This window comes from Mytilus edulis, chromosome 12 (genome assembly GCF_963676685.1).
Source record: "Mytilus edulis chromosome 12, xbMytEdul2.2, whole genome shotgun sequence".
NCBI lineage: Eukaryota > Metazoa > Mollusca > Bivalvia > Mytilida > Mytilidae > Mytilus > Mytilus edulis.
Window position 1 is genome coordinate 66647323 of NC_092355.1, and position 18456 is coordinate 66665778.

General features: G+C 31.4%; 1 protein-coding gene and 1 long non-coding RNA gene across 17 annotated transcripts in view; both read right to left on the reverse strand.

Moving 5' to 3' along the window:
• LOC139498974 (potassium channel subfamily T member 2-like) overlaps positions 1-18456 on the reverse strand; it is a 147712-nt gene that overhangs the window by 23526 nt on the left and 105730 nt on the right. For all 16 annotated transcript variants that reach the window (XM_071287602.1, XM_071287599.1, XM_071287604.1 and 13 more), the window contains 8 exons: positions 16044-16230; positions 14626-14790; positions 9545-9681; positions 8089-8152; positions 6151-6259; positions 3165-3273; positions 2436-2585; positions 1387-1595 (listed from right to left, as the gene is read on the reverse strand). In XM_071287602.1, coding sequence (XP_071143703.1) covers positions 1387-1595; positions 2436-2585; positions 3165-3273; positions 6151-6259; positions 8089-8152; positions 9545-9681; positions 14626-14790; positions 16044-16230 — 1130 coding nt within the window. The remainder of the gene's footprint in view (positions 1-1386; positions 1596-2435; positions 2586-3164; positions 3274-6150; positions 6260-8088; positions 8153-9544; positions 9682-14625; positions 14791-16043; positions 16231-18456) is intronic.
• Positions 11925-13646, reverse strand: LOC139498956 (uncharacterized). The gene is made up of 2 exons (XR_011658055.1): positions 13070-13646; positions 11925-12627 (listed from the first exon to the last, which is right to left on the reverse strand). It is a non-coding gene; the product is annotated as an uncharacterized lncRNA (long non-coding RNA).

Here is an 18456-nt window from a genome sequence, read left to right on the forward strand (position 1 = left end):
ACTTTTTTTGAGCTGAATTTAAGTATCAAGGGAATGTTTTTTTCTCATAATTTTAATCAAACAAATTCCGAAACATGTTCACATGGTTCAGTATTCACTGAAAATAATTTAAAACTTTTTGCATTTGATAATTTCATTGCACTTGAAAAGACATTTGTAAATTTATGATATACTTCCATATCTCCTTTTCTTGTTAATTCCATGTTACAAGCAACATGATATATATACCCTGTCACCAGCGTGTGCATTTACAATATCTCTCTTTAGATTGTGCTGTTTTGTTTCATCATTCCATTGCAAATGATATTAATTAATCATACAGGTCAGTTGAAAGGTATGTCTACACCATTGAGATATTACAGAAACTTATTAGCAACATCACAATGTAAGAGCAGAACGTAACAGGCTTATTTGGTGTAAGACAACCAAGCATAAACATTGTTAGAAGGAGGTAAAAGGAGGTAAAATATTTCCAACAAAACTGGTACAGTTAAGGTGGATCATTGATAATTTTTCCTGGATAGAAATTTCTTAAACTTTGCCAGGATTCAGATTTTTCTATACTTTTACAAAAATAAAATGAAAAGAATGAGTAAGTGTCATATTTCATGCAAAATTGCCACAATTTGCATAGATTGTTCCTGAAAAAATACTTAATCGTGAATAAATAGATATCTATAAGAAAGCATTTTTAAATGAATTATGAGAAGATAGGTTCTAAAATATGCTTTTAGAAAATAAAAACAAAAAATGATGTCACCAACCTTTTCTTGCTAAAAGTAAAAATTTCTCTATCATTCCTTTATAAAATGTTTACTATTTGAGTTATCTCCCATTGAATGACAACTTTGATTCAAACAAACACCTTATACTTATTATATGATAAATCTGCCAGAATAATTCAATAAATCACTTATTTTTCTTTAATTCAATAAACAGTTCAACTCTTTAATTACCAATCTATCTCCAATTTGCAGATTTAAGCAAAGAGCTAGACCTATTGTGAACTGCCTTTTTAGAATCCAAGATGGCAATATAGTTTATCTACCTTAAACACATTGTGACAACCAGCCAATAATCTTTACACACAACATTAAATTTCAGATTTAACATTTAAGATAACATGCAGAGCCTGTAAACTGGTACATGTATTTGCAATCATCAAATCACCAATTAATACTGTCGGAGCTCAAAACACAATACTGTTATCTCCATTCTAATAAAACAATGTCAAATCATACATTTCAAATCTGTCATACGTCAACTGCGTATGCACATACATTTTCATAGATTCAATAACGAATTGATGCCATGATAATTAGTGACATTAACCAATCAAAATGAACGTTACAAACAATGTTGCTTTAGAATCTGAATTAACCGTACCTAAATTTTTGCGACTTTTATCATTATCTGTCTTTTGTAAGTGTGGAGTAGAAGAGACATCATGACATATCTTGGAGTACTCTTCTTTAAACTCTCCGATATAAAAACAATAATCTGTATCCTTAAGCTTGTACTCTGGTCCAGGGTTTAACTGGAGTCGGGGGTCTAGTTTGGTTATATCTAGCACTGCTACTAAACAAACCCCAAATCTGCAAGAAAGTAGAATTAAGTTTATATGGAGTCAGGGTCTAGTTTTGTTATATCTAGCACTGCTACCAAACAAACTTCAAATCTGAAAGAAAGTATCATGTCTTTTTATTCAGTCCAATTAACAGTACCGGTAATTTGCATACAGTATTTTCATTCTTTTATAAATTTAAAGTTAACGTAGGAAGAATTATCAGTTTTACATGTGACATAGTTTCGGATTGGTATTTTTATACAGACATCTTGACTTTGTGGTTGGAACAATTTAGAACTTTGTTATGGTACAAAATGTATGGGCACTTTTTCGATTATTGAAAATCATACATTAACCTCTAGATGTTTTGGGTAATAACTAAGTATTGACACTCTCTAGCAATATCAAGCATAGACAACAATAATTAAGAAATTAATTAAATTAGTTGATGCAAGCTATACTTTATTGTAGTTTTAATCTGCCATTGGGTAGGCATTATATTCATGATTATTTTTACCAGGATTAGTTACATCATGTGCACCATTTAAGGGTTTGAAAGTGTTTTGAAGTTAAGGAAATGTATCAAGTGCATGATAATTTGATAAAATTCATTATTCTGAAGTCAATATACGCATGTGCAAACAAATTTTATTGGATTTAGAGCATGGGTTTGTTCACAAAGCGAAAGAAGCAAGTCATATAAGAATACACTTTTTGTTAAGGGGCCAGCTGAATGATCCTTTGGGTGCAAAAATTTTTTCTCCCATTGGTAGCCTTTGTTTGTTTCTTACTCTTTGGTCGAGTTGCTGTCTCTTTGACACATTCCCCATATCCATTTTCAATTTCACAGTATTATTTTTAAACGAACCTTTTATGTGCATCTTTAGAAGCTTCTGTAAATGATTTATGAATATAAGATCTAAAGAAGACACTCTTAGATATCTGTATATGATAAACCTGGTTCCCTGCATGTCTTCCATATACCTGCTGCCACTGCTCCTTGTAATCTGTTCCTATTCTAAATAAAAAATTGATACAATGTTAAATTCACAAAAGTAGTGAACAGAATACAAAAACTGTTGTGATCTTGTTGTCCGATTGCACAAAATTGTAGAAAACATTATATTGCTACTGCTTTGGTTGTCTTTAAATAATTTTTTTTAGAATTTTATATATATATATTTTTCATAACTTTAATACTGAAATGATAACAGAGTTTAAATTTCCCTGTAAGATGAAATTTCAACAAAAATTCTATTTGAAGATTTCAGTAAATTCATAAAACATTGAATATTAATAATACAATTTTTAACATATATCTTCATTTGTAAATAATAAACATTTCAAAATGAGGCTGCAAGAAGAGGCAGATAATTTGTAAGATTTTGGAAATCAAGAACTAATCCTCCCCCCCTTTTTTCCCTCCCTCAACAATGAGTAATAAAATGATATGAAACACTGTAAAACATAAGCACAATCAATTTTAAATTAGTGATGATAGCGTTATATATCTATTTATACTAGTTTTCATGGGTGGTGTGAGGCAGGCAGTGTGATAAACAAAACTATTGCCATGGTTACATAAAAATAAACCTACTTTTCAGTGGTGGTGTGCAGCAGCAGTGTAACAAGGGTAGATAACCCCGGATACAAACAATTGTTGGCTAAAAGGGCATACTTGAACTCATCGGCACAAACTACATGCTCTACAGAAACAAAATAAACAAACTAAATTAAAAGGCTATTTCAATGAATTCTAGATCAATTTTTTTTAAGGTCATATTTAAGGATTACCCATATTCTCCATCCTATAAAAGGAATTATATTTACATTAAATGTATAAAAAGAACCTAAATTTAAAAACAACTCATTTGATGGAAATGCTGTGGATGTATTTATTTTCCTCGTCACCAAATTTCAAGGATAATTGGAAAACTGTAATTTTAAGGATAAAAATTGTGTATTTTAACAACAGTCAGCATACAAGCCTTTAACATTTAAATTTGAGGTTCCCCATTACCCAGGAAATCCATGAAAATTGGTATCCCACGAATAATTATATTTCCACAGTAAGTCTATAAATTAACTGACTATCAATTTAGTAGCAGAAATTTCTTTTTTAAATTATTTCAATGAAATAGCCTCAACTATAAATGAACAAACAATCATAAAGGAAAATGTACAAATAAACTCCCCAGAAATCTACAGCAAAAGTGACGTGTAATTGAATAAAGTCTTGTTTTTACATCTATTTTTGTTGTAAAGAATCATTTCAATTAAATAATATACAAAATTGAAAATGTGTAATTCAAATTTCAAATGCAAAGGTTTTTCAATGTTTTTCCCTGCATATTGAAAACTGTAAATTCAGAACTTATTGGGAGTTTTTTTTTATTAATGCAACAATGGGACCAGGTGAGTATTGCAATTATAAGAACTCAAAAATCTGTATGCAGAATTTTTCAAAATCACATTAATCAAACTGAAATTTATGTCCATTCTTGAAAATCATAATAATAGATGCATGCAACAATTTCTGAAATTAAAGTTCTGCTTTTTCATTTTATTAATAAAATTAAAAATATATCTGGTTGTAGATTATAAACTATAATTTTTCACTGAAAAATTCTAAAGAAAATTAAGAATAAAACAAAACTAACTAAATTCCAGGACAACAAAATGTTCATAAAACGAGTCACTAAATAGGATGCAGAAAAGATATTTTGGAGGTGAAACTATAAACATATGTGATATATTTCAAATATATAAGAATAATTATAGATGTGAGTAAACTTTTCTTGTATTATCTAATTACATAATTAAAGCATATTTGGTACAAATACATGCACATTACAGCCGATTTCATTGAGAGTGTAGGGAAAGGTAGAATCCTTGGTTAGCTTGATTGCCAGCTGAACCGTGAAGTCATTATTAGGTTAGGGCTATTCCAGAAAAAAATGTATGGGGGGGGGGGGGAGGGTTGGAAGGCACATTGTATTAATAACACATGGGTGATGAGTATCAGAGCTACTTTTCACACTATAATGCACTACAATTCTCAATTAGGCCAGGATTTTTTAATTTGTTGGTTTACGGATCCGCCGACCTGATTTTGCCGATTTCCAGAATAAAAATAAAATTGACTTTTCATGCTTTTTCATTCCGGCCGACCCTAACAAATTCATTATCCCTGAAAAATAAATAAATTATCCTTTTTTTATAAAATGAAATGCATTAATCACTAACAGAATTGATAACACTTTCTGTTGTGAAAAAATGAAACTTCCAGTTTACGTTTCTAAAAATAGATAAATCAATTATTAATGGCCTTGACATGTCGTTTGGACAAATATTTTTGTGGAACGAAACCCGTGTTTAAAACCAATTACACAATAAGTTCGTTTCTCTTATTTGTCAACAGTCCGTAAGATGCATCTTCTCATAGAAATAGACTTGTCCAAATGTGGACAGGTGGAAGTTCAGGACATCAAGTTAAAGTACTGAATATTAACAGATCATTTAAAATTTTCTTGTTTCATAGATAATAAAAAATTTCATCCATTTGGATAAAAACGGGAATGCGTGACAACAGATTAACCCGATATTCTCATTTTATCCAGTGGACGAGTCTATTACGTTTTTGACGCGTGTGTTGAAAATTATTTTCTTACCACGCTTTTACATTTATTTCTTTATCAGTTTTCGTTCTTGAAGATCATTATTCACCAAGTTTTCTGGAATTGATTAAGAGCTATGTGAATTTGTCTTCCTTTATGAAATTTAATTACGTCTTTGTCCGTGCACCCCCTTTTTTACGGGAAATTATTAGGCAATGTCATGCAATTTTTATTACAACTGAGCAATAATATTTCATTAAACTAAAATTTAAGAAATGATGAAAAAATAGGATAACAAACATATTATTATAGAAAGGTGAAATATATATTTATTTTGCATATCAGTTTTCTGTCTTGAAAGATATTTTTTTTAATTTTTTTCCCGACCGCCCGACCCGACTTTTTCATGGAGAAAATCCGTAAACCAACAAATTAAAAAACCGTGGCCTTACAATTGTCTTGGTGGTGGGTGCTGACTAAAACTGCCTTCCAACCCCCCCATTCATTTTTTTTTCTGGAATAGCCCTTAGGTAAAGTACTCTCCTTTCGAAGTAGTCTAGTCTTACAGACAAATAGATTGGTTATCTATCAGATTAGTCTACTCTTAAAGGAGGGTAGTTTACCTAACCTAATAATTACTTCACGTTTCAGCTAACAAGCAAGATGACAAAGGATTCTACCTATCCCTTCACACTCAATGAAATCAGCTGTTATACAAATGGTCTTCCTATCCAGCTTATAATTTATGAAATTTGAAATCTAAGTCTACAAATAACAGTTTTACAGGATTTTCTTATCATTTTTTATTCAAAATAAAGACTCTTATTCAATCTCCTCTTCAAGAATAAAACAACAAATTTTACATAAAGACATACACTAATCAACACAATTTACAAAAAAAACAAACAGTAGGCAACATAAACAAACACATGAAATAAAATATTTTAAAAGTGACCAGTATCAAACCTGCAAAAGTGACGTGGATTTTATATTCTGTTTTAAACAGCTGTATGTACTGTCGACAATCAGGGGCAAAATCTTTGACAGCCCACGATCGTAGAATGGAGTGTTCATCCTGTAAAAAAAAAGTAGTATTTATAGAACTATTAGTACACTCATGAATTACTATTTTATTGTTAACTAAAAGGGGGAGATAATACACTTTGTTACTGTCGACAATCAGGGGCGAAATCTTTGTCAGCCCACAATCATAGAATGGAGTGCTCATCCTGTAAACAAAAATAGTATTCATCAAATAAACTGTAGATTTAATATTCCATGTTAACTAAAGGGGAGACAATCTGGGAAAATCTTTAACAGCCCACGATCTTAGAATGGAGTGCTCATCCGGTAAAAAAATTCAGTAATCATCAAATACACTGTAGATTTCATATTTCATGTTAACTAAAGGGGAGACAATCCGAGAAAATCTTTAACAGCCCATGATCTTAGAATGGAGTGCTCATCTGGTAAGGGACGACATCAAAAGATCGATGTAGGATAAAAAACTTAAATCAAATAGTTTGGGGGTGGGGGGGGGGGGTCAAGATTGCTGCAAGTTTTGTTATTCTTAAATCGATTTTACATATATCCCTATTGGTCAATCAATTTTTCCCAAATTAAGTTACGAGGGGGGGGTGTGGGGGTCAGTGAAAAAACTATGTGAATTAAGTTTTTTATCCTTCATTGAACTTTTGATGTTGTCCCTAAACAAAAATAGTATTCATCAAATACACTCAGGATTCAATATCTTATTGTTAAATGAAAGGAGGGATAGTTCACTATGTAAGGGACACTATCAAGCCTTAGAACTATGAAAAAAGGTTTTAACACCCTTTGAATAAAAATTCTACTTAATTTGAATAAGGGTTCTAAAAGTTTATTTTGCTTTTGGATTTCTTCCTCAAACTTCATTAATTGTTAAAATTTCCTAATAATGAGGTAATACAGGTGACTGCAAAGAATAGAAGACATCACTTTGATATTAAAAAACAACTAAACAGTCTGTCAAAATATGCTCATTATAAACAGTCAGGGGACTTACTGAAATAGGTGATTTTTAAATCACTTATTTGAGTAGCAAAATCGTTGTTTTGTCACAAATTGGAATTTTGTATTTTTTTCAAAATTCTAAACACATAGGTTTAAATAATATCTTTTAATTAGTAACATTAAAAAAAATAAACTTTTTGCGTCTTTTAAGTAGAAAGGTTTCTGCCTTTGATGTTATCATTCAGCTGAAAATTCTATTTTAGTTGAAAAAATGCTATAATAATGGCTTAACATAATGAACTGATACTTTCTTAAAAGATTTTTCCCAGCAGTGGGAGTATTTTTCCTGTGAAGTTCAAGGTTTCATCTTTCAGATTATGTTATAAAATTCTACTGTTCGCGATAAAAATCTCACTGTTCGGGGGTGTTGAAATTAGTAGGGATTATTAAAAGAATGATACTTAAAGAAGTGATTTTTGGGAAGGAAATTGAGGTCTGATACTTAAACAAGTGATTTTTATGTCATTATCCTAGATTCAGTACAAGGTCATCACCTGAAATGACCTGGTCATCCTAGACAACACAGATGTTGGTTCTGATAAGTTTAGAAACATAATTAGTCCCTGGATCATTAGTATTCTATATTTAAAGCTACAATAAAATTAAATTACTTCTTCTAGTGATTAATTTGTACTACTTAAATAGGTGATTATTAAAGAAAGACAACTCAACTTCCAACCTTTATGGAAATAATATTACTTAAATCAGTGATTTAGAAAATCACTTATTTAAGTAAGTCCCCTGACTGATAAACTTGATCTCAAGTTTGTTGAAAAAAGTGAAAGTTGTCTAAAAAAGATCTTTGAATTTTTTAACATGTTTTTTTCATTATTGGTTAGAAAAGTAACTTACAGCTTCCTCCCTGTTCTGACATAGACTTGGAGACAAAATAAAACAGGCATCTGCTTCCTGTATCCTACAATTAAAATTTTTGAATACATTTGAAAATCTACATAAGACATACTGGGAATAACATGTTGAGATGAAATAAAACAATTATAGTACATATTAACAAGCAAACAAAACAAATTTTCAAGGTTGCATTTCTGTAAATATTGACAATGCAATTTCCCATAGGAACTCCTTTTACGGCTCAAACTGTACCACTTTTACTATGAAGTTTTGAAAAAAATCTTATCCTAGAATTGAAAGTTCATTTGCACCACAATTTTTTTCGAAGGTCAATATGTGTTGCATATTTTCAACGTTTATATGCCCTGAACTTCTCAGAGTTTAAACTAACACTAATTTTCTTAACTACCTCTACCGCGAATGAAAGGTTACCTCAGATCTCAATGTAAACAATATGCACATGTAAATGTACTGGTAACATTCCCAAGTTATGTCTCTGTGAGATGGTACACAGAGAGCATAACTGGGAACCAGTATGTAAACAAAATTAATTTTCTATGAATATTCAAGATCTCCCCAAAAGACGCGTGTTTTGAGAAACAGCTGTATTTACAAAGTGCAACCTCAAGTCATTTTTGGCCATATAGTCCAACTGTTTCGGCACTTTTTTACATGCTTCGCTTTTAAATATTCAGCCTTGAATGTTCCTGATGAAGGTTAATCAAGAACAGAGCATCAGACCAGTTGGCTGCATGAAATTTATGAAATTTGTCTTTAGTTTTGTATTTGAATGTTCCAAAATCATTCAGTCTTATGCATGTACATGTATATGTGAACTTGCAAAAGGTCGATTTTTTTTCAAACACAGCTCAAATGCTCCAATGTTTGTACCCAAAAATGAAATGTTGCATGTTGTTGATTGAATATTCATTGTTTGGGATGTTGTAAGCCAATCACAATATTTTGATGTAAATTTGGTGTAAATTTCTGAAAATATCACACAGAATGCATTATAAATTATTAAATGATAAATTCGAAGTTCAATTTGTTTACATTCAATCATAATAAATGCACAATTTATTTAAATAGTTTCAATTTAGCAAAATTAAAAATGAACTTCTATTCACCATTTCATACTGTAGATTCAGAAATTATTGCATGCATTTATTATTGCGAATTTGTCATTTAAGACTAAAACACAATTTTATTTTTTTGATATTGAGAAAAATACTGTTCAATTCAATTCATACAAAAAATTTCAAAATGCGACTTTAAATAATTGCGTTTATAACCCTGCCATATTTTTTTCAATAATAAAAACATCACAATAATTTATGAATTTACAGTAATCTAATGCATTCTGGGTAATATCTATAATCATTAAATTTTGATATGTATCAGATAATAAATCATCCCATTTCACTCTGTCATCAAGAGAATTACTTTATAACCATACCTGCATCTTTTTAAATCAATATCTTTGAGAGCTGATCCTTGGATATATACCACTCTGTTGACCCATTTAGGATCCTTTAATATGACTTGTAAGTTACTATCCTTTTCATCAGAACTAACAAACACTACTACATGTTCCTGAAGAGAAAGAAAATAGAGTAAAAATAAATAATCCTCAAGATGGAATAGTCAGGTTAAAAAATACACTAAAATGGAGGAAACCAAACCATTCAACCTTGAATGAGGGTTAATCAAGAATAAGCTTTTAAACCAATTAAACGCATGAAATTTATAAAATATTGATTTTATTATTTTGGTAGCTTCATTGTTTATACTCAAACATGAAAAAAGGTCTTTGATTGAATATTCATTTTTTAGGATGTTTCAATCTTTCATGAGCCACAACTCCTTAACAGTAAAAGTCAGAATCATTATTACTGAAATTGACCTCCATTTTGTTGTCAGTATTACCAATGTTATTTCAACTGATCAGGGTGAGCTTATGTCTTAATTTGCATAAGAACAGTCTTTTTGAAGATGTGTGTGATAAGGATGAAAGCCGTTATTTCTAATCAGTGTCCCAAAAAAATATACAATGAACGTAGTGTATGTTAATGGAGGCATAACTGGACCCTCATTGATGAGTTTATCCTGACACAATTGTCTATAGATCGATTGGTCTTAAATAAGCAAACCGGTTAAACCCCGCCTAGTGTGTGAGTTAAGTAAAATAAACCAAGTAATCAAAGCACGAAAGCGCTGTAAAGGCAGTTAATTACAGGTTGTGTGTATTTCTAGTCCAGTTATATCATTATCTTCCATAGAACAGAGATGGTTTGTAGTATTTAAGATTTAGAGTTCTCTTGTACCTAGTTCACCTATATCTATAGTCTACTGTTTACAGTATATTTTCTGTACCTCGCCATGAAATGCATTTTTAAGACATAAGAACTTTTCCTTTTTAATGTAAATAAAACTATTTTTAATTATTGATTATATACACATATTCAATTACTCCTATCCTATGAAATATAATTCACAAAGATTGACTAGTCTCCGTTCTGTGTGTATTGCTAGAACATCAAGTAACATAATGGTTAATGTACATAGTAACATGTCAACTCTTTTGAAGACAGAACTTTTTTAAAATTCTCCCTCCAAGCAAAATTATTTTTCAGAATGAACATGATAAAGTTATCTACCTGTATTAATGACCTAGAGACTCTCAAGAGCCTGTGTCGCTCACCTTGGACGGTCTATGTGCATATTAAATAACGGACACATATAAAATGACAAAATTGTGTTTTTGATGATGGGGATGTGTTTGTAGATCTTTCTTTACTGAACATTCTTGGTGCTACAATTATCTCTATCTATAATAAACATGGCCCAGTATTTACAGTTGAAAATATTTTTTAAAAATTAACAAAAAATACAAAAACTTATGAAAATTGTTAAAAATTGACTATAAAGGGCAATAACTCTTTAAGGGGTCAACTTAAAATTTTGGTCATATTGACTTATTTGTAGATCTTACTTTGCAGAACATTATTGCTGTTTACAGTTTCCCATCTCTATATATAATAATATTTAAGATAATAACCAAACTCTGCAAAATTTCCTTCAAATTACTAATTTGGGGGCAGCAATCCATCAACGGGTTGTCAGATTTGTCTGAAAATTCCTGGGCAGATTGATCTTCACTGAAGAGACAATTTCACCCTATGTCAGATTTGCTCTAAATGCTTTGGTTTCAGAGTTATAAGCCAAAATCTACATTTTACCTGTATGTTCTATTTTTGGCCATAGTGGCCATCTCGGTTGGTTGACCGGGTCTAACCACACATTTTTAAAATTAGATACCGCAATGATGATTTTGGCTAAGTTTGGTTAAATTTGGCACAGTAGTTTCAGAGAAGATTTTTTGTAAAAGTTTATGGACGACGAAACCAAGTGATGAGTCAGGTCAGGTGAGCTAAAAAGGAGTTTTTAATCAAAGTAACAATGACATCTGGTGGCCATAAAAGCTGTCTCATTAGCATTTTAACCACTTCCCATATTTGCTTTTAAGACAATAGAAGAAAATTATTCAATGCAAAAACAAAACTTACTTGTAAATATGAAATTCTCTTTACAGTATGAGTTTTTCTCATTGTTGGAGATTGTACAGTAGTACAGTCCTGTAACTGCTTATACCCATTTCTTATCCCCTTTAGTTTGATAAACTCACAGAATATCATATATTTACATTGTGCCACATCTCCTTATTTTTATATGCATTACAATAACATGAACAATTGTAATTCAAATCTATATATCAAAGCAAAATGAATTTCACTACTTTCATTCATGCATCCTTTGGAAAAATATAAGTTCTAAAATGACACAATATATGTTTATTTATATAAAAATAATATTTAGTTTTCGACTCTTAACAGGTATAAACAAGAATGTGTCCCCAGTACACGAATGCCCCACTCGCACTATCATTTTCCATGTTCAGTGGACCGTGACATTGGGGTAAAAACTCTAATTTGGCATTAAAATTATAAAGATCATATCATAGGGAACATGTGTACCAAGTTTGAAGTCGATTGGACTTCAACTTCATCAAAAACTACCTTGACCAAAAACTTTAACCTGAAGAGGGACAGAGGGACAGACGGACGGACGAACGGACGCACAGACCAGAAAACATAATGCCCCCCTACTATCGTAGGTGGGGCATAAAAATGCACAGCTGTGTCATGATTTGTGAAATCTGTGCTGAAAACATAGGCATTTATGGTGTTTGAGTAATTCCATCTGTGAAGCTCAACATTAGCTCGTCAGTTGGTGGTGGACAGTTATAAATCTTTCCTGCAGGATGAATGTACATCTGTTCAGAAAAACCAGTTTCACAAATCAAAACTTTCCTCTAGATTTCTCCTACAATATTCATCCAGTTTAGTTCTTTTGGTTTAACGGGACACCGTCCTGATTTTTAATTTTGTAAACCATTCAGTCTCTTGCTTACAAATGGTGCATGAAAATAGGATGGGAATGCATGGCAGTAGACAAGTCTCTATAAAGTGGGTATGTGCCCTGAAAAAAGTTTTATAACATTAGCTTTTTTGAAACTTGTGAAAGACTTGTGCAACACACATACCTAAATAACTATAACATAGGTGGAGAGCATCATTCATGTCAATGTTTTGTTCCTGTTTACATTGTCATTGATATTTTTCAAGAAAGCCAGAGGCATAGCTCATGAATTCTTGTCATTACAACCGAAATTTACATAATTACTGCTAAAATAATTATCAGTATAAAATATATCTCTTGTAGAAAAACCATACAATTGTAGTATTAACCAAAAAATGTCAAACAGATGATATTGAATCGTAATCCCAAAAGTTATGACGTCTTGAAATCACCCCCCTTTTTATTCTAAAACGATAATTGCGGTTGCAAACAGACTTTGGTTTACTTGCATGGCGATTATATAAATAACAGGATATATTTCTTAAAGAAAATAAAGTTTTACCATGAATAGTTTCCTGAACGTAGTCGTTTTCAGTAAAATGTGCCTTGTAAACAACAGCTGATTGATATGGGTTCTACGATTGCATCGCATATGACAATCTACGTTTGAGCCATGGCGTTGATCCAACTTTTCCTTCTTATTAAGTCATTTAGAAATGCAAGTCCTCCTCTTAAATGACACTCAGGTACACACCAACAAGGACCAGGCATCGTTAATTGTGTGATTGTTTTGCAGTGCAAAAACGGAAGTTAAGGACGGAACTGACTGGTCTCACTAATAAGAGACAAGAAGAATTTTAGAGACAAACAGCGACAAGAAGTTTAATTTAGTGACGAAGCGACAATAACTAACAAGGGACAAGCGAATCGTAATTCTCTCACGAGGCTATTCTCATTTGATGTGATAGGGTGAAGCTACACCTATCAAATATGTCCCTATGAAAAAGAAGAATTTCACTGTTAGAAAGGAAATGATATTGCATGGTTTTGATTCAATAAATTCTTTAAAAGGAAATTGAATTTTTTTTGTTTTGATGGCCAATTTTTAGCGTGTGCATAAAATATATTTTTTTTTTATATCTAATAAAAACTAATCCCTTTCTTCTTAATAAAAACATATTTTTATCTATCAATGTAAAGTAATATAAAAAAATGTTTTATAACCGCCCCTATAATAAAAAATAATGCATGTTTTTTTTAATATCATTTGGGAATAAGTTGTTGCAATGACATTTTTTTTATTTATGTATAGTCGCTATATAGTCTTCTTGACGCTTCTTCTTGCTAAATTAATTATATTGTCGCTTCTTATCGCTATTTTAATTTTATTGTCGCTTCTTATCACTTTTTGACGCTTCTTGTCTTTAATTAGTGGAACCCTATTCAGGAACGATAATTTCATATTTTACATAACTGAGACCGAAATAACTATAACGTCATACGGCTTCACGTACAGAAATACTTTAAATTGTATATTATGCAATATAATTCACGGTCAGTCGACTTTTAATTATAATATCATGTTATATCAACGAGTGAAATGATTTTAAAATATTTTTAGATCGCAAATAGTACTCGAAATTGAACGGACCTCTTTCCACACGGAATTCGAATAATGATAGTTTGTAATCAGATTGACTGCTTATAATGCAAAAGACACATTAATAAACAGATTTTTAAAACGAACAATACACACTGATCGTTTCTTTATTTCCCAATGTAAATGAAAGGAACAAAAACCAATACATACCACAAAAAGTAGAGGAGAAATTTAAACATTTCCGGATCTATTTCTTGCAAAATGACCCCCAGCAAAGATTTGCGTAAGGAAAGATGAACCTCATGACTTGAAAGTCAGGCCTTAAAGCACTGCCTTTAAAAACAACATTTCAAAATTTGAAAAGCTTTGGTTAAATGGTTCACGAGTAAATGCACAGACAATATTTGGCTGCAGCTCGGTCGACCGATAGATATTGCCCACCATATCAATAACCTACATTTTTGTAGAAAATCCAGTTAAAAATAGAAAATTCAATTTCTTGTATATATAGCCATTACCTCTAACTTAGGATGTGCATAAAATTCTAAGAGAAAATCCATCACATTGTCTGCAGTCAGATGACTACTAAATACGACCACATGACGATGACCTAACGCATCATTTCTACTGTATTCTCCTCCGGTCTTCTTTCTTTCTCTCCACACAGATGTTATTCCTTCAATCTATAACAAAAGTTTCACTAGATATGACAGTTATTTTCTATTTTTCATATCATTACAGTTATGACAGATCTATTTCCGAGATAATTTTCTTTTTTTGCACTACTTCCCCCATCTCTTTAATCTTGTAAATGGCAAAGTGGAACATTAGGTTTATATACAGCTTAACAAAGCTTTCACATACAATTGCAAGCAAACTGTTAATGTGGGAGTTATCTCCCCATGTCTTGATTTGTTTTAGAAATTAACACACATCTGTTATTGTACAAAAAAAACCAGGTCTGTAATATTTGGTCAATTTGAAAGTATCTGACACAATTGGCATTTCCCCAGCTCAAATGAAGATATCATGGCAATATTGAGTATCAAAGTAGAGAGGAAATTATCTCTTTAGGTGCAACGGTAAAAAATGGCTTTGGTATCATGAAATCTTAGAAAGGCGTCACTAGATAAAATTAAAATGACCTTTCAAGATGACTTAATTATTTTGACTAATATTCTGTATACGTTCATTTTTGTTGAGCCTTCGACTTTAGGCGAAAAAGCGAGACTAACTGATCCTACATTCCGTCGGCGTCTGTGTCGTTGTCGGCGTCCACAAATATTCACTCTGTGGTTAAAGTTTTTGAAATTTTAATAACTTTCTTAAACTATACTTGATTTCTATCAAACTTGGACAGAAGCTTGTTTATGATCATAAGATAGTATCCAGAAATAAATTTTGTAAAAATAAAATTCCATTTTTCCGAATTTTACTTATAAATGGACTAAGTTTTTCTGCCCGGAAACATAACGTTCACTCTGCGGTTAAAGTTTTTAAAATTTTAATAACTTTCTTGGGTTTGTACCAAACTTAGAAAGAAGCTTGTTTATGATCAAAAGCTAGTACAAATGTATCCATAAGTAAATTTTGTAAAAATAAAATTCCATTTTTTCCATATTTTACTTATAAATAGACTTAAGATTTTCTGCCAGGAAACAACACTTTCAGTTTCACTCTGTGGTTAAAGTTTTTAAAATTTTAATAACTTTCTTATACTATTTTGGATTTGAACCAAACTTAGACAGAAGCTTGTTTATGATCAAAAGCTAGTATCTAGAAGAATATTTTTATTGATTTTTTTCCTCATTTTTGTTGAGGCTTTGATGAACAGCAAAAGTAGGCGAGACACTGGGTTCCGCGGAACCCTTACAAATTTTTAATATATCTAACAATTTTCTGGCTTGTATTTAGTGTACTTTATTGTATTTCCTACCTGTCTGGGAACAAAGGCAAAAGCAAAACAAATCATAAACATCATGAAGAGTTGTCCTAGCCACGTATCGGGAGAAATATCTCCATAACCCACTGTTGAGAATGTGACGATAACAAAATAAACTGACTCAAACATGGACAGCTGTTTCCCCTCACTCCCACGCTGTATGTGCTGTATACCACATATTCTAAAAAATAAAAAAATAAACATCATTATATTGGGTCCAAACAAAGACGGACAATTTATTAAAACTGTCCACCGGAATGTACTGTTAAGTGTTAACCGTGTATTCTAAAAAATAAGAGTTAAACATCACCTTAAGGAAATAGTAAACATGGTTTTATGCCTTGCTGTATATGCTATACTGTCTCCTGTTTTTCTAAAAATGAAAACTAAATGACAAAATATTAAGAAATGATTCCCATTATTGCCCAACAAGTTTAATAATCACCCCTGTGAAGGTTTAGTTGACTTTTATTTATATTTTTCTTTTTGCATATGTGCAAGTTGTGTTCTACAACTGTGCAGTCTCATCAATTACCATATAAACCTGGTGTACAATAGAGTTTAGCTTACAATTCACATGGACAGACAGCCAGCTTAGGTTATTAAAATATCTTAAACTTTGAGGGGGTGGGGTATTGTCGCTCACCTTGGTCTATGTGAATATTAAGCAAAGGAAGCACTGATGGATTCATGACAAAATTGTGTTTTGGTGATGGTGATGTGTTTGTACATCTTAGGTTTAAATTAAAATATTGTTTGTTTGCAGTTTACCGACCGACCCTTGAAAATCCTCCCGACTGTGAAAATTTTATTGCTTTAAATTTGAAGAATTTTTTTTTAATACTTCTATTGACGGGATCCGGAATTTTGGGTCCTTTCTGGAAATGATTTAAAGTCTGGGTCAATTACGCATTTCAAGTTCGGTTTTTCTTAGCTTCCCGTCAAGCGTTCATGTGACCATTTAATGATAAAGCACATGGAAATTGTTTACAGGTATCCATGAAGTCACGGAGCAGTACTTTACGCTGTCGTCTCGTGTCAATTTTAAGACAAATAACAAACAAAAAAGTTTATTAGTAAACTGTTTATACAGATTCAGGCACATGTAATGATGTGTGATGATATCATTAACGATGATGCAGCGGATATTCATAACTGACACGATAACCATTCTGTCTCGAACAAATCGGGTACAGAATCTGTGGAGCCTGACTTTATGGAACCAATTTCAGTGGTTAAATAATTCGACAGCAGCTTGAAGTATGGCATATTTTCTACAAATCGTTGTGAAGACGACAAAGATGAAACCACTCCTCCGTGACTTAAATCTTCATGGATATCTGTAAACACGCCTGTACGGAGGAAGGGCTCATTTGAAATGTTAATGGATATAGATCATGCCAAATCAATAAGAAGCAACCCTAATTACACAAAGATGTAGAGAAAATGAATGGTTAGCTTGAAAAATAAATATACTCTCTCTATATTAAATCTATCTTCGATTGCAATGAGTATGCTCCTTTAGGATAAGTGGGGCCTGTGTGAATTCAATTAAAACATGTCCTTAGGAGCTATGCTGCCAATTTTTTTTATGCATTATAAACATTTCAGTACAGACCATTTACTTTTAATGGGGTGCTATGGATTTCACCCCAAACTTTAGATTTCTTTGGTTTTCATTAAAGCCTGGCAAAAATATAACCTTATCACATATAATTAAATATTGTTAGAAATATGAAAACAGTCGAATGTCTTAATACATTTTTTTCAAGTTGCCTTTTTTTCAATTGAGGAAGATTCAATGGTTATTTTTTTTTTATTAAAAATACACTCTTTAATACATTGTCTTATAAATCTTTAATATCTACATTTTTCTGATGAAAATACTCTACTCATGAAAACATTCTAGTCAAGAAGCATACATGTCTGAATATATTTCTTTAAAAAAGTTCTAGTCATAATGACATTCCTTGTTTATAAGGGTTCCAGTATTTAATAATTATACCATATTTTATGTCATAAATTGGATAATGACACTATGTTAAAGTTTCAGTTTTGGTTAAAAGTTTTTTATCTGAAAATGCCTGTTCATTTGATGTTGGTTTTCAGCATGTCCAGTGTTTGTTGTTTTAAAATGTTTTTTTTTTCTTCACAAGAAACTTGGTTCAGTGTAACTGCTTGTTTAAACTGTATTTTGGCTGATAAAATAAAATATTTTTCCTACCTACCTTCAGTCTGAAGGTACAGTCGGAAAACTGCAAACAAACATATTTTTAAGGTTGGCCTTACTTTAATAACAATTTTGCTGCTTACAATTATCTCTATCTATAATGAACTTGGCCCAGTAGTTTCAGTGGAAAATGTTAGTACAAATTTACAAATTTTAGGAAAATTGTTTAAAATTGAC